This window comes from Sabethes cyaneus, chromosome 2 (genome assembly GCF_943734655.1).
Source record: "Sabethes cyaneus chromosome 2, idSabCyanKW18_F2, whole genome shotgun sequence".
Taxonomy (NCBI): Eukaryota; Metazoa; Arthropoda; class Insecta; order Diptera; family Culicidae; genus Sabethes; species Sabethes cyaneus.
Genome location: NC_071354.1, coordinates 168,312,763 through 168,329,679, shown reverse-complemented (window position 1 = coordinate 168,329,679; position 16,917 = coordinate 168,312,763). Strand labels below are relative to the sequence as shown.

General features: G+C 39.2%; 5 protein-coding genes across 5 annotated transcripts; 3 read left to right on the top strand and 2 right to left on the bottom strand.

Annotated features, from left to right (window-relative positions):
- On the top strand, positions 1-1,327 carry LOC128734202 (mitochondrial E3 ubiquitin protein ligase 1). The gene is made up of 3 exons (XM_053828265.1): positions 1-162; positions 285-451; positions 507-1,327. The coding sequence occupies exons 1-3, from the start codon at positions 58-60 to the stop codon at positions 1,246-1,248; spliced, it is 1,014 nt and encodes a 337-aa protein (XP_053684240.1). The 5' UTR covers positions 1-57; the 3' UTR covers positions 1,249-1,327.
- On the bottom strand, positions 1,304-3,425 carry LOC128734201 (FGGY carbohydrate kinase domain-containing protein). Its single transcript, XM_053828264.1, has 5 exons — positions 3,160-3,425; positions 2,070-3,089; positions 1,934-2,008; positions 1,656-1,874; positions 1,304-1,594 (listed from the first exon to the last, which is right to left on the bottom strand). The coding sequence occupies exons 1-5, from the start codon at positions 3,340-3,342 to the stop codon at positions 1,448-1,450; spliced, it is 1,644 nt and encodes a 547-aa protein (XP_053684239.1). The 5' UTR covers positions 3,343-3,425; the 3' UTR covers positions 1,304-1,447.
- A 1,235-nt stretch (positions 3,426-4,660) lies between these two features.
- Positions 4,661-5,661, top strand: LOC128737699 (uncharacterized). Its single transcript, XM_053832394.1, has 3 exons — positions 4,661-4,779; positions 5,162-5,402; positions 5,462-5,661. The coding sequence occupies exons 1-3, from the start codon at positions 4,760-4,762 to the stop codon at positions 5,636-5,638; spliced, it is 438 nt and encodes a 145-aa protein (XP_053688369.1). The 5' UTR covers positions 4,661-4,759; the 3' UTR covers positions 5,639-5,661.
- A 147-nt stretch (positions 5,662-5,808) lies between these two features.
- LOC128736316 (major royal jelly protein 3-like) lies at positions 5,809-8,720 on the bottom strand. The gene is made up of 3 exons (XM_053830790.1): positions 8,334-8,720; positions 7,662-8,273; positions 5,809-5,949 (listed from the first exon to the last, which is right to left on the bottom strand). Exons 1-3 carry the CDS (start codon positions 8,718-8,720, stop codon positions 5,809-5,811), a joined length of 1,140 nt encoding a protein of 379 aa, XP_053686765.1.
- An 841-nt stretch (positions 8,721-9,561) lies between these two features.
- LOC128736315 (uncharacterized) lies at positions 9,562-10,744 on the top strand. The gene is made up of 2 exons (XM_053830788.1): positions 9,562-10,381; positions 10,440-10,744. Exons 1-2 carry the CDS (start codon positions 9,562-9,564, stop codon positions 10,742-10,744), a joined length of 1,125 nt encoding a protein of 374 aa, XP_053686763.1.
- The last annotated feature ends 6,173 nt before the right edge of the window (positions 10,745-16,917 follow it).

Below are 16,917 nucleotides of genomic sequence, written 5' to 3'. Positions count from 1 at the left end.
TGAACATTAAAAAATAGATAAGATTCGCTTCGCACAGAAAGTTGCATATGCTTGACAATGGATTTTGTTCAAGAAGCAGTTTTTCTTGGAATAGATGCTCTATTGCTAGGACTATGTTTGAAAGAATACATTTATTACAAAAAAATCAGTTCGTCATTGAAAGTAAGTATGTTGCGGTATAAAAAATCTTATGTCATCACCGTTGTAATTTGTGGACTTGACAAAATTGGTCCATTTGGTAAAATCTATTCGGAGATGACTAGGCTGGGTTTTTTTCTTCGTAGGCTGCTCCTCAGCTTTCGATAGACGATTCTTTGGTGAACAATCTGAAAAAGAATGATGGTAAGATTAAATATGCTGTCATAAGAGGCACTGTCACTCCTATTGGATCCGCACTTCACAGTGTTATGACCCCATCAGTTACTGGTGTGCTTCAGATTATGAAGTTAAAGTAAGTTTGTGTGATTGGGTTTTAATTTTGTTCTATCTTACACATTTGTTTTCAGTGAACATCGAGTGGCTCGCGGTTTTGCCGGTTTTTGGGCCGAACAGCGAAAGTTGATACACATCTCTTGCAATGAAGTGCCGTTTAGCTTGACAAACGGTAAGCTTTCTGTTGAAGTTGTTGATGGGCTCTCGGCTGAGATCTTAGATATGGACACAATTTACGATAACTATGAGCCAGCTAGTCTTTCGTTCTTTGATCATATATTTGGATTCTTTTCTGGAGTGCGTCAAAAGGGAATGCAAACTACCGAAGAAGTCCTACGCGACGGAAGCTTCATCACAGCTGTAGGGGAAATTGAACTAGATGGAAACAATATCCGTTTGCAGCCTTCTCCGGTTGCACCAATGTTTCTGACTACTGCCACAAAAAATACTCTGTTGAAAAGGTTCGAAGAAGCGAAATCTTCCATGCTTTTCAAAGTTGTCGTTTGTGGAACTATATCGGCAGTACTTATCGGCCTAATTACCCGAAAAATTTATAGACGTAAGAAAGTAGAGTGGAACGAAAGGCGTGTCCGAGAAACATTGGAAAAATCTCGAGCACAGCGCAGGGCTTTAGCCAGACAGCAAGTTTATAATGACGAACAGAGGTGTGTGGTATGTGTTGATAATCCGAAGGAGGTGATTTGCCTGCCGTGTGGTCATGTTTGTCTTTGCGAGAACTGCGCTGAAAAAATCAAAACGAGCTGTCCTGTTTGTCGTTCTAAGATCGAGTCTAAAGCGGCAGCATTTATTACGTGAAGCTTTTTTGGCAAAAGGAAATGAACGGTATGTTTTAATATATTATTTTATTTTGCTTTTAATGTATAAAGGTAATTGTTATGCTTTAAATGCATTTCTACTAAAAGATTGTTCTATGTGAAATCCCTGTTAATTCCATACCGCCTTATTGTGCTATGATATGAAGTACCTACTCAACGATGACGATTAAAAGAATGGATTATTCGTTCATAATACATTGATACGCTCGTTGATCGTCAACCATGCGTAAAAAAACGCGATATTTGCGTTCGTGATATTCGCGATTATTATCACTCATATCTGGTTTGACTATTTCGGCTTGTCCCCCCATTCCGACAGCAGCAGTCTTAAAAAAACAACAAATCAAAGTTGAAATAGTTCAAATTTCGGGAATTGCGAAAACTCACCTCTAAATCTAAATAAATTTTTGCAGCGCAGGCACCTAGAATCGCTGATCCTAACAGTACAGCTTCCGTCTCATGAGGCAATAATACCGGTACCTTACAGATATCGGCATGCGTTTGTACGAAAAGAGTATTTTTACTTAGCCCTCCACATAATAAGATAGATCGTATCGCCTCCCTACCAGAACGCGCCAGGACCTCCATTATGTGGCGAGTACCATACTAAAAAAAAGAAAAGAATAGTCACAATTGAACAAAAGTAATATTCCAAAAGTACTCACCGCTAGGGCTTGCATTAATGCCAAGTAGATTATTGCAAGATTTTCTACATCTCTCGTCATCGTCAAACCAGACAACTTTAGTAAAAGAGATTAAATACTAAGAAAAAAAAATTAAAATAAAATTGAACATGCTTACCATTCCTTTCAAATTAGGATCTGCTAGGGGTGATCGGTTCCCATGAAAATCCGGCCAAATATGTACTGTAGTTGTCAAACGATGTACCGATGGTAGCCCTTTGTTTTCTGCGAGATCGTGAAGGAATTTATTCAAGAATGAATAAATATTGCCGATATTTCCATGTTTCTCTAGCAGCTGTCCGTAGCAAGGATGTGTCTGAAGAATAAAATCCATTAAAACACCTGTGGCACTTTGCCCGGCCTCGTTGAGGTAAAGATTTGGGATGATGGCATTTTTATATGGTCCCCAAATGCCCGGCGCCATAACTGGAGTCGCCGTCAGGCTCATATGACAAGATGATGTTCCACAAATAATTGCCAGTTTTGATGTAAGTGAATCTTGAAGGTCACTTTCCGGATTGCGGCATCCTAGTAGAGCCAAAGCACCAGCATGTGCATCAATCATTGAAGTAGCTACTGCAATGCCTGCATTCAAGCTCATGGCTTTTGCCGCTTCCGGGGATAAACCATTTGTGATCGGGCTACCTGGAACGTTTACCTCTTGACCTATCAGGTAAAAATTATTCGTAGTGAGGTCGACCATTCCAATGTTTGAGAAATATTCGCTAGACCATGTTTTCTGCATAGCATCATAATTCCATTTGCACACCGCCGAACAGATTGATCGGTTTAAGCTGCCAGTTGCCTTATAAGTCAGAAAATCAGGCAGATCAAAAAAAGCACCTGCCTTTGTCCAGGTTTGGTCGAACATATTCTTTTTAAGCCATAGCAGTTTCGGACATTCCATTTCCAAGGAGACGCTTCCTCCAACATAATTTAAAAGTTCGTGTTTGCTGGAATTTATAAAGTCGGCTTCGGCATGCGCGCGATGGTCCATCCAAAGTATAATATTTTGTTCATTATTTCCAGTTGTGCTAACACTGAGTGGATTTCCTTGCTTATCCAAAACTACTAATGAGCATGTTGCATCAAACCCAATGCCCTTGATTTCATCTTTGGGACAATACGATGCAACGTTCTGTTAATTAAATCCAATAATACTAAATAAAATAAAAATCGATTTCGATTGGAACAAAATGAATACTTACACGTACACATTCACAAACAGCATTCCAGATGTTGTCGCTGGATTGCTCATAGTGGTTACTTAAAGGGTTCCAGGTTCGCGTCGGTTCTACATGGGTTTTGAGTATCTTACCTGCGCTACTAACCAGGGCTGCCCGTACACTTCCAGTTCCAACATCAACCCCAATTAAATTCACTTCAGACATAATTGCCGTGACACAAAGTGTTTCTCGTTAAACAGATTGCTCGTTTTATGGATGCTGCTCGAGATAATCTGGGTTGTTAACATCACAGTGTGGGTAATTCAAGTGATAACAGCAAGATTACATTTTTTTATAAATAGTACAATCGCTGTTGACTGGCATGTGTGAATGTGTGCAATAGTATTTTAAAATAAATTGGTAAATATATTTCAAACAGTCATTTACATTCACATTTGATTAAATTGATTGATTAAAAAAGAAAACGTTCCCGATTAAATTCCACTATTAATTTTATTCACGACAGATACGTATTTCGCCTACGACTTGCAGGCTTCATCGGGGTTTGCTTTCGAACAGTTAGAAACTTTTAGTTCGGATTATTACGAATGAATATCCGAAAACCTACATAAGGATTGGCGATAAACTATAAATATTTATAATATGAACGAAAACAAAAATGACTAATTGGCGGAAAGAGAAATAAAAAATCAATTTTTGATTGTTCGGATCCCAAATTATGATTATTTTATATTGACTACAACTAAGTAACATCAATCAGACGAATCGGTAAGCCAAGAGCAAGACTAATTGAACACTCAGAGTATCGCTACTAGACGAGTTTTTTGAGAAAATATTTACTAACTAAAATAATGGTTGAAACAGCTACTTTCATACGAGAAATAGGTATACGACGTTTTATAGCTGCCTTTAAAATATATTATTGTTATGCCTATCAGTGTTTTTAATTTGCCATCCAAAATTCAATGCTCAAGTTTTTTTCTTTTTACCAGAAAAAAGTTTTATCATAACTACAGTTATACATTTTTCGTAAGAATCGAGATTAATGGGATATGATGAAATCCAAAATAAGCTGTTAGAGTACTTTTGGGATTGGAATTTGTATCTGCCGAACTATATTCTAGATGCCTTATTGCTGACGTACGGACGTACCAAATCAGATGGCATCACTGCACTCAAAATATTCTGCTCATAACTAATGGTAAATTTTCATATGAAATCCCAGATGATTATCATGTGCCGCATATAAGCACAATTTGCCTAGAAATACACATAAAATTTATACAGATATAAATAGTATGTGCAATTATACACATAAAAAATATACGCATATGAATAGTATGTGCAAAAGTTTCGCGTACCCATAAATTATAACTGTTTGGCATATAAAGTTCATTGACTGGGCACATTGCAATAATCTATGTGTGGTACACATAGAAACTATACGAAAAGTTTTCTCAGTGTGGAAGCGAGGATGTCATTATTTACAAATTGAAATTTACTTCATGTTCTTTTCGTTTTTTCTGTAAATATATTTAGTCAGTGGTCAGTCTGGTCTGTAATTGATCAGTCTGATAATATACTTTAGTTGCTGGAAAGGTTTGATCTTAATATTTGCATTATGGTTCGTGTTAAAAACAGGTAAATATATTTTAGTTTTTTTACAACGCTGTACCCTTTACTATATAACCACGTTTTTGAGAGAGCGCGGCGAAAGCCTCCATTTTTTATACATAACAATTTCAGACAATGTTGTATGTAAAAATTCTGAATGAATCGATGGTAAAAGAAACTTTTGTTGTATCAATACATTAAATGTCAAATTTCGTCAAAGATAGTAATCGACACGTCTTCGGAACATGATTAAGTTTTTCCGATAGCCAAAACCTTTTGCGCGTATATGCTAGATATTCGCATGCATGAGGAAATTGTTAGAAGCCAAGCAATCACGTTGTACATAAAATTTGGAGTTTGAAGCTTTGTAAAATAGTTTTAATATTCTATATTATGTTTTATTTTTTAGATACATTCTTGTGCAGTTTTTGTGCAACAATCGCTCAGAGACGGATGCTTTTGCACTTACTTCCAGTCATTTGAATAACTTTTTGAAACAGAAAATTGAAAAGTACTATGGTGAATTTGGTATTGCGAGCATGCTGCGACTGCATGTAATATATTTCAACGCAAAAACACGCCTTTGCGTTATACAGGCTCGGCATGGACCGCATCGTTTCGTTACCAGCATTTTACCTTTGTTAACGGTGGTAAGTTTTTTTTCTTACAGTTACATATTTTAGATTTTCATTATATTTAACAATACCAGGCTGACACAGAAGCGGTACGTTATCGTACATTATATGTGGGAGCTACACTTCAGCAGTGTCAAAAATTCATTGCTCGCTATCAACAGGAATATGTTAATAGAATGATTGGTCATTGCAAAGGCATATCCCAAAAGGAACTGTTCATACAGGAAGTCACAGAAATGAAACGAATATAGTTAGTTATTTAGTAGTTTAAGGCTTTTCGTAATAAAACATGTTTTATGTAAATATTTTCAAATACTCAAAACCTTTTTTGACCTTATTACGGGATGTACTGTTATGGAAATGTTCGGAATATTTGAATCGTTTTATCTGTATTATGTTCCTATACTTTTATTGTTTCTATTTAATAACAATCGTCATCACAGTCCTTACTTATAAACTTGAGTCTCCCAGAAGCTCCACCAGCACCACTAGTATTATTTAAATAATCTGCAATATTGGAAGACAGAGAATACAGCAGCTCATCCTTACCTCCGGGAGCAACCTAAAAGCAAAAGATATTTCTAAAATTAAAAACATCGAAATTGGCAGTTCGAAAATCACGTGCTCCCCTATGTCCCCTTCATCCTCTATGTCACAATTAGCAAATCTTTATCTATACCTAAAAATGAATTTCTGTCTGTCTATCTGGATGACCCTTATAGACTCGTAAACTACAGAACTGATCGACGTGAAAACTCGTATGCAAGGGTTTTCGGGCTGGGGTAGGCGCTTATGATGGTTCAAGAACCCTTCCCCCCCTGAAAGGGGGCTCCAATACAAATGAAACACAAATTTCAGTATAACTCGAGAACTAATCAAGCAAGTAGGGCAGTATCAGGCAGGCTTTATGCAAGCCCGTGCTACTACGGATCAAATGTTTACTTTCCGACAAATCCTCCAGAAATTTCGGGAGTACAACGTGCCCACGCATCATCGAGAGGACGCATCGAGAGGAAGGATCTCCAGCCAGAGTAGCCAACTCATAGTCTTCGCAGGCGACCTTGATATCATTACTAGAAACCTTGGGACGACGGAGGCAAACTACGTCAGATTAAAAACGGAGGCTAGGAGGATAAGGTTACAAATCAATGCGTCAAAAGCCAGATATATGGCGGGAAGAGACTCCAGAGGAAGCAACGCTTGCCTCCCACGGACAGTGACTATTGATGGCGATGAACTGCAAGTGGTTAATTAATTCATATATTTGGGATCTCTGGTGACCGCCGACAATAATACGAGTAAGGAGATTCACAAACCGGAAATCGAGCCTACTTTTCCCTCCGCAAGACACTTCGATCAAGGAGCATTCGCTGCCACACAAAGCTGACGATGTACAAAACACTAATCAGACCGGTAGCCCTCTACGTACTTGAAACAGCAACTTTTCTCACGGAATACATACGTACATTTGCCGTATTTGAACGAAAGGTGTTGCGGACTATTTTTGGCGGAGTACAAACGGATAGCGAAGAGTGGCGTAGCCGTATGAATCACGGGTTGCAAACACTACTTGGAGAGATTCCCGTTGTACACCTGGTGAAAGTTGAGAGATTACGATGGGCAGCCACGTCGTAAGGATGCCGGACGACTGTGCAGTGAAATTCGTTCTCTTTAAGAATCCCATCGGCACCAGGAATATATACGGGCTCAACGTGCTGAGATGGCTCGACCAGGTTGAAGCTGATTTGCGTGTGACGAGACGCGCAACGAATTACGAGTAGCCCAGGACCGAGTACAATGGAGAGGAATTCTTTATACGGCAAGAGCCACACCGGCTCTCGGCTGGTAAAAGAAGAAGAAGATTTAGTTGTTGAACTATAATTGCCCCATATTTAACTTTGTCAAAATTTGCTCGGCTGAGACGGTACTGTCAAATGAATAAAAATTGAGCCAAAGTGATCGAACCGATCAAACCATCCCTGGTTGAATTGCTCAATTCGACTTATATAAAGGGCCTTATCAATCACCAGTCATATGCTCAATATAGTACGAAAGTTTAGTAAGGTTAGTTTAAACATTACATTTCGTATTCACAATAGTTTAATCCGTTTCATGGAAAGTAATTAGTTCAAATTAAAAATCTTCTAAGAAATTTTTTCGGAAATTGTTAGAAATGGGCCACAAACTAGAATTGAGGAAAATCAAAAATCCAATATTAAAAGTTTTAAACCATCCCACGTATGTGTCCTACGATTTTAGTATTCATGTACTTACATGCGTGCTTAGTCGACATTCCTCTGGATTTTGCACCAACACAAAGTTGCACTCCCTGTAGGGTTGATCAGTGTCCCACAAATAAAGTTCACTTTCACCCCTATATCGTAGTACCACGTTTTTACCGCCATCCGTGCCTAACAAAACCGAATGCTTCTGTTTGCTTCCAAGCTCAACGATAGCATTAGAACCACGGCCAGTGCGAAGATGTTCCGATTTGATTCCAAATACTTTCTGACCGCAAAGGTAGGAAAAAATTACGGTGTTTTGATTTTTAGGCCTTCGCGCCAGCAACAGGTACAGTACATCCGAGTCACCACATCCGGCAGACACAGTACGCGGCAATACCACCCGATAATTCTTGCCATTTTGGATATCCAAAACAATGATCGCGCCTTCTGCGTCGGCGATGTAGACATATGGTGACCCATTCAGTGAATAATCAACCACGAGGTACTGTAGTCTCGACGCGGGTTTCACGATTTCGCTCAAATCTACCGTCTTAACAGTTTTGTCGTTATCTAGAGAAAATGCTACCACTTTGGGAGGACAACGTTTAATTGGCTGTTGCAAATAGTTTGTAATTCCTGTGTCTAGCGTCCAGACATTATGCTGTGGATTGAAGAATAAAACGTCAATCGAACGAACTTGTAGAATTTATGTTTAGCCTACTCTTATATCAATGTACGCATCAACAACCGATTGAAAAGAATTACAGTTGCCTTCTTCCTGGTAGTCCCAGCAAGGATATGGTTTGATGTGAGTATAGCAATTGGGGCGCAGCAGATCGATCACACCAAGCGTTATCGGAATTCCCGTACGCAAACGTGGTAGCACACATAATGCACGATCAAGTTTGTGGTCGATTTGGAATCGTAACGGAATAATATTACTTGGTTTATACCGCTCCGTGCTGATGAAAATATTCTTTGTAGATTCGCATGGAAAGTCAATGGAATTACCGTTGATTCGATAGATTTTCTCGGAATAGTCAGGTGGTTTATTTTGGGCCGAGCAAATAACTGACACTAAACTCATATATAAAAACCACACACTCATTCTGATTAATTTTAATAGATTTTTCACTGCTAGTATGTTATCAACAGTTCAACGAGATTCTACTGATCAACCAAATTACACGTCGGTGCCCTTTATAACATGTGACTTCCTCTTTTTTGCCATGTTTTAGGTTCTTGTGAGATTGTTGGTATAAACATGTTTGCAGTGACTAAAACACGCGGTATTTAGTTCGAAGCAGACGAGTTAAAGTTTCATTCTTGGTGCTGCAACATTTTTGTTTTGTTCGTGATACCGGACTCATCTCATGGCATCAAAATATTTTTTTCTGCGCGTATTTCATTCATTCAACATAATGTTTTGAAGTCGTAAATGTTTCCTTAAAAATATAACGTAACATCTGACAACTTTTGCTTGCGGAAACAAGTCGTGGACAGTTGGGATGTCTTGTAGATGAGCTGGTTTCACGATTATTTTTCGTAATAACTTTACTTATAGTAGAACACCATTTAACAGTTTGTTTAACAAACAGTTAGAACGCACGTGTTCAGCAACGATCCCAATTTGTCTATTGAGCAATTTTGTCCGTGAGAATTTGTGAAAATATCTCATTTCTTGTGATGAAAATATCCATCCCCAAAGTCAATTACACCATGGTGTCAACCAGGCAGTTCGGCATTGAGACGAATTCAAAACAGCAAACAAATTTCACAGAAACCCGTTTGAACTTGATGGGTAGCTCATTTAAGAACTAGATTATCGTTGTTCTGAACAGTTTGTTAGAAGATATTTGGCCGGTGAGTTTAATGCTGTGATTAAACGGAACACAGAGGTAAAACGTAATTATTTTGACGTAGAGTTATATTGATAGTTCATTTCATAGATGCAGAATAACGTCCTTCTGCAGTTAGTTGGACTAGTGGCGATAGCGTTCCATGCAGCTATAGCTTATACCAACAATTCAAATGCCATATACACTTGGGAAGGCGGTCGGATCGAATGGCCATGTGCCACAACTAAGAGGTTAATCAAGGCGGCTGCCAAGTATACACCTCGTGATCTGATAGCAACCCGCTGCCAGCGAGTGGAAGGTAAAACCGTGTGCGCTTTTCCGCGGTATAAAAACATCATACCGATCACATTAAGCCAAATCTATGCTACTAAGAAGGGATGCGATGTGAAATTTGAACCGTTTCCATGTTGGACAGAGCAGGAAGAAGGAAATTGCGACGCCTTACAGTCGGTGATCGACATTTTCAGTGTGGGTGAATTCGTTTGGGTACTGGATAGTGGGATCATACAAACCCTCCGAACGCCTGTTCAGCGATGCTCACCCAAAATAGTAGTTTATGAGGGTAAAACTGGCCGCAAACTGAAACTCATTAACTTAGATCGATTTGTAACGGAAAAATCAAGACTGCAATATCTACAGGTTGAGTGCTTAAGTGGAGGTCACTGTTATGTATACATTAGTGATCCTGGAAATAATGTTATAATTGTGTATGACGTTTCTGGAGGCCGCGGTTATCGTATTGTTTTGCCGCGAGCGGTCTACCATGGATGTAGACTGCGAGACGTTTTGTATATCTTCCTGATTCATCAAAAAGAATCCACCAAACTGTTTTTCAGCTACCTTTGCGGTCAGCGACTATTTGCCATACGAACAGAGCATCTTCGGAGAGGTCATGGAGGAAACATTATAGGTAAAGAAAAAATTAATTTTTCACTTATTCAACTCGAATCATTCCTCCGTATTTTTAGATGTTGGTGAGAAGCCAAATATACCGATTTTCGTAGGAACAGACGCAGGTAGTGGCGTATTCTTCCGAGAAGAGGGAGATAGTGATGTTTATTACTGGGACACAAATCAATGCTTCAAGAAATCCAATTTCAAACTAGTTCATAAAAGTAGTAGTGGTCTTTACGCGACACATGTATTTCCAGACTTCCGAGTCAATCGACTGCTAGTTCTTGAAAATGATTTCCCTAGCTATGTAAAGGATTATGCAGGTTGCGGCACGCTTCATCAAATTTCTATATTAGATGGATCGTATACATGTGATTAGTGCAAACATTGTGTGATATTATTGTAATTAAGATTGATTGAAATATCAGTTTTATCTTTCAAACCATGATCGTTCTTTAAATTGCATTACATTACACTCCATAAATTACCGAAAAAGCATTCCATAAATTACCGAAAAGGGGAAGACTCAATTTGGCGCCATGCATAATTTTGAAGTTTAAAACTAACGTGAACCAGAGATATTCATTATGCAGGAAAGTAAAGAAAAATAATCGTCCACAATCACCTTCAAAATCTATCAGCGTCAGCTCAGGAGCTGGTGAAACTGCCGGATTATTTTAAAAATTCTGTGACGTAAGTTATTGAAAAGTACAAGGAAACTCTGGAATGTGAAATGTGGCCTCCCAGTTGGCTTCGAGGTATGACGCTGGCCTAATAAGCCAGTCGTCGTTTGTTCGAATCTCGACTAGGAGAGGCTTTTAGAGTCAATAGGATCGTAGCAACTGACTCTGCAATATTCCTGCACTCTAACAGTTGGGTTGTGGAAGCCTGTCGTATAAAAACAGAAGGTCAAGTTTCGATAACGAGATGTAGCACCTAGGCTTTTACAAGGAAACTCTCACGACTGCCTTGAAGTGCAAATCAGGTGTCTTATCGGAATGGAACGCTTGATCATCAACAGCGAGAGGCGTAGCCAAAAAATAAATCCTCCAAATTAACATTATAAATCAAATTATGTATTTGAATTAATATATTAGACTATAATGAGATGGTATGAGTAAATATTAATATGTATATAAAAATGGAATATCAGTGATTTATGGCGATTTTAGGAGAAATACTCCTAACCCACTAAATGGCGGGTTTAGGCACTAGAGGGTTAAGCAGTTTATTAAAAAAATGGGGAATTATTTTCAGTTAAAAGCTATTTAGGTAAAAATTAAGTGTTCTTTATTTGACAAGAAAATCGAATTGAAATACAAAAAGACAAATTTTAAAATCTTGCCTCTCAGTTGGCATCGTTGTATGTTCGAATTTCGGTTAGAAGAGACTGTAAGAGTCCATAGGATTGAGTCTCTTCGAGACGCGACGAGGGTCGAGACAAGCTGACAACTTAGGCGTGGTACACAAATTACGTAACGCAAAAAATTCGGTTTTTTGAACCCCTCCCTCCCCTATGTAACATTAAGTAACGCTTGGCATAACCCCCCCCATTAAATTACGTAACGTTAACCAAACCTCCCCCCCGTACCTCAACATTCAATAAAAATGACTTGAACCGCATATTTTTTTTAATTTTTAAGAAATTCAACCAAATTAGCAAGATTAGCAAATTAGCAAGCTTCATATAATAAACAACAATCAGGCATCGGCCCATGTTAAGCTGAAATGGTAAAAAAGCAAAGCCATGGGCAGGGCTTCGGTCGATCCTTTTTTTCTACCGCAGTCACACCAACGCGCATTCAAGTTCACACCGTCCGCTTAGAGGTGGAATACGAACGCTATGCATAACACAACTGGCAGTTTGCTCAGTCAAACGCCGATTGCACGCAGCAGTACGACCGCGCTCTAAAACTTTTTGACATTTTCGTTTCGATCAAGTTGCCTTTACCGTTTGGAGCAGCGAATGACTGCAAAACAGTCAAATGACTGGCAATCACCACGCTAACGAAAAGCAATCGCACAATCGTATGATTCAATACTACAAAAAACAACCACTACATGTGCATGGAAGAAGTCGGCCGGACTCCGTCCAATACAAACGAATATTTTGCTTGCGTCCGACCGACGTCCGGGTGACAAACTATTACTGTGAGCAGCCGATTTGGAGACAAAAAGAGAAACGAAAAAATACGTCACCGTATGCTTCCAGTCAGTTTGCAGTTTATATTCTCAAAGCGCAAAGTAAAACGGGAGATCGACTGTTTGCTTTTGCTGAGATGCCGCATGAATTGTAAGACGGCAGCAGCGCAAGCGGCAGAATGACTGGATTAAAAAAAACAGTCAAATGATCGTTCAAAAAGCGGAGTTTGAATGCGGAAAGTTCGCATTCACGGCAGTCACATTCAACTTGCGATCCCTTTTCAAGCCCTGGCCATGGGTATAAACGTCCTGTTGAGAACTTGACCCTTCTTTATCGACTGACTTCGCAGCTGGCTATTAGAGTACAGGACAATTACGGGGATAGTGCAACGATCCTACTGGCTCTATAGCAGCACTTCCTAGCCGATATTCGAACATACAACGGCTTGTTAGGCCAGCATCGTACCCCGAAGTAAACTGGGCAGCCTGGAATGGTCTTCAACCGTAATAACTGGAAATTTAGTAGGATTATCTTCATCCATAACCATAATTTTGTATCATAATGTTCATTAGTATAAACCGATTCACTGTTTTCCTCCTCCAACACGTCCTTTCCTCATTTGGCAACTGCCTTTTTGGTATTCATATATTTGTTACGTAACTATTCTCATGACCCCCTCTCCCCCCTATGTAACAACAAGTAACGCTAACTCGACTCCCCTCCCTCCCCTCTAAGCGTTACGTAATTTGTGTACGAAGCCTTATCCTGTATGCTTATCAAAATCGCTCTTGAGGGGATGATACGACGAGTAAATATCGAAACAAGAAGTTTGATTTTCTGTAAATGCTATAGCAAACTTCTTCGCTACGTAGACTACGCGCTTTGATATGAAAGCCAGAAATTTGGCCACGGCGGAGGTCATTTGCGATAGACTGAAAGCGGTGGCTAGGAGGATTGGGCTTAAGGTGAAATTAGTCGTCATCGTTTCTGCCAATTTCAAAAGCAGTTTTTTTGTTTGAAACAAAAATTCTGTTTATGAAAATATATTTGCTGTGTTCAAACTGGCAAGAAGAATGCAGTATTTACATTTTTATAATCAGATTCCCGCTTTTGGGCCCAAAAACTGCTTCCAAAATTGAAGTTTCCGACGAAAAGTTACTGACTGCTAGTTTCCCGTTAACGGGAAAGTAACTTTTCGTCGGAAACTTCAATTTTGGAAGCAGTTTTTGGGCCCAAAAGCGGGAATCTGTTTATAAAAATGTAAATACTGCATTCTTCTTGCCAGTTTGAACACAGCAAATATATTTTCATAAACAGAATTTTAGTTTCAAACAAAAAAACTGCTTTTGAAATTGGCAGAAACGATGACGACTAATTTCACCTTAAAATAAATCCGTCGAAGACCAAATAAGGGTAAACGGGGTAACAACGCCCGCCGGGGTAAAACCGCCCACCATGGTTTTACAGGGCCTTGCTCAAATTGGTGTTAAATGTTGATGACAGTCATATTACTGAATGCGTACGCAATATTTTACAATACCTTGTACAGCAATATCGTATAAACTATCGGAGAAATAAATAAAAATAGATTTTTCGTTATAATCGTTTCGTTTTTTATAACTTTGTTCCCGCAGAACTTAGGGATTATTTTATTTTAAATGTTAAAACTTTCAGTAAATCCAACCCACATCGCTTCTCTGATCATGTCTTCATCCGACAGTACCTAAATTAGGTAACTGTTCATGCAGTTTTGTTGAAATAAATAGTGAAATGTGTAAATCGGTCATTTGGGGGTAAAACCGCCCACAACGAACGGCGCAAGACCGTCGTATATAATGCTAGTGCGATAAGGAGATTTTTAAAATAATTCCATAGTTTGGACCAAAGGATCTCAGATTTACATAAAACAATATAAATGTGCTTAGTTTATAGCTGGTGGACTGTTTGCAAAAATCTAAATCGCCAATTTTCCCTGCGGGCGCTATGGACATTTTCTTGTTTTCTCGGATATAGCTTTTTTTTAATAATTCCTCCCTCTTGGGACAAATAACATAGAATAAACATATTTTTTATGAAAATATAGCAAATTATCTTAGCAATGGAAAAGTAATATGTATCTGCTTATCAATCAGAACTATTTGAAATGTCAAAAATGACCTACCGGATCAATTGCAGGAACTTTAATACCCATATTGTTATATTTTATCTTAGATCCTCTCTAGTCCTTAAAGATTGACTCCAGGATGCCTAACCCGATCCATCTTGTTGTCTAAGGAAACTATACGGTATCAATTTCAAGACTGTCGGTACCTATATTACTGATATTCTTCCAATACGAGTGGTTGCCGGACACTCTTTCGAACTTGCGAATCTCGGGGAACTATGTATTGTTTGAGAGCAAACTGATTAAATTTGTTTAAATAAGATAAATTCATGAATCCAATGCCACCAGTTTCATTCAAATCGGTTGAATATTGTTAAAGTTATATGCTATGGCGGTTTTACCCCGTTAGTGGGCGTGTTTCACCCCGCATGGAAAAAATACTCTATTTTTTGGACGTGTTTCCAAATCGCAATAAAAAATAGAAAATCATTACAGATATTTATGTTTTTATTTTTTATATGTAGGTAATAGATCAATTGTTCATTTAAAGCAGATGAATTAGAAATTGAGCTACAACTTTTTTTTATACAGGTGGTTTTGCTTAGGCGGGCGGTCTTGCCCCGCTTACCCTTACATGTATGGTAGATGCTCAAACTAGACCAACGTGCGCATTTCGCGAACGGTAATTATTGAAAGGGACGAACTAGAATTAGTAGATGAGTTCGTGTATGTTGGATCGCTGGTGACCGCGAACAGCAACACAAATGAGGAGATCCAGCGACGTATTCAAGCAGGACATCGAACCTACTTCGCCCTTTGCAAAACGGTACGATCAAGAGGCATAAACTGCCGTACGAAGTTGACAATGTACAAACCCGCTACTAGACCGATAGTTTTTAGGGATTTGATAATGGGTACTGAGGACATACGCGCCCTTGTGGACGATATTTGGTGGAGTACAAACTGAAAGTGAAGAGTGCATGAATTAAAGGCAACAGACACTACTTGGGGAGATTACCAAAGATTTTGCAATGGTCTTTAAGCTAAGGGAAATTGGACACGTAAGGAAAACGGTTCTATTCAACAACCCCGCTGACACCCAGAACAGAGGGACTCAAAATGCGATAGCTCGACCAGCTCTAAACCGCAATTTTTTTAAGCTTTAAATAGCACGAACCACTCCGGCTCTATGCTGCTGACGACGACGGCGAGGATTGCACAACCAGCCCCGCAAATTTGCTTGTGTTCTAAAACAGGGGCTGGCATTGTCGAAACAAATAAATGAAGCTGACTTTCTTTTATCTTCGCATCATAGCATCATAAATGAAGCGACTGGTTGCATTTGTTGAACAGAACGATTCAAGGGGGGGGGGGTTTGATCCCTCAAACCCCTCTACTCCCGTCGCTACGCCCAATGTCAACTGCGGTTGGTTTGGATATCGTTGACTCTCGTATCAAGCAGACAACGCAGCCGAAATCTAAAAAAATAAATGGTGGCCTGACCAGAATCCGGGCTCGTAAACTGCGCGACGAAACGCGGATCTTAAAGCTAAAGCAGATTTAAGTCAAACCCTGGGAATCGAATTATGCAAGGCTTCTGCTCACATCAAAGCTCTTAGTAGTAGATTCAAGTTTGTTTTCGCGGATAAGTCCGCTAGAAAGTTTAAGATATGACTAACTGTTCCTGTGGCAAGTAAAACAGCTTGTCCAGAACCAGAGAATCAAAAACCCCGAGCTCACAACAGACAATGATATTGTCCATACTTCAAAATGTTGGGACAATATATGATGATGATTGAAGTTTTTTGGAGCGTCTTAGTAGAATACGAAACCTGAAATTAATAGCGAATTTGTTTATTCAATCCGGGTTGGAACCGGATAAATTTTATCGGTCAGGTCGGAGCAAATGAACACAAAAAATTCATCCGGTTCCAACCCGGATTGAATAAACAAATTCGCTATAAATAAAAAAGAAAACTTTTCCAAATTAAATTCAAGTAATTTTATTTATTCGCGACAGATATGTATTTCGCCTACGACTTTCAAGCTTCATCAGTGTCTGTTTTCGAACTAACAGTTAGGGTACCGCCAGAGCGCAAGCGACATGCGACGCGACGCGACATTTCTTGCTGTAGTATATTTATACGCGCAGCCCTTTTTCGCCCGGTGCAGGACTGATTTAGCAATATGAGAGCGATGTCGTGTCGCGTCGCTGTCGCATTTACTCTGTACGGAGTAAACTCGACATGACTTCGCTCACTTGTTAATGCTAAATGCACACTTCGGGCGTAAAAGGGCTGCGCGT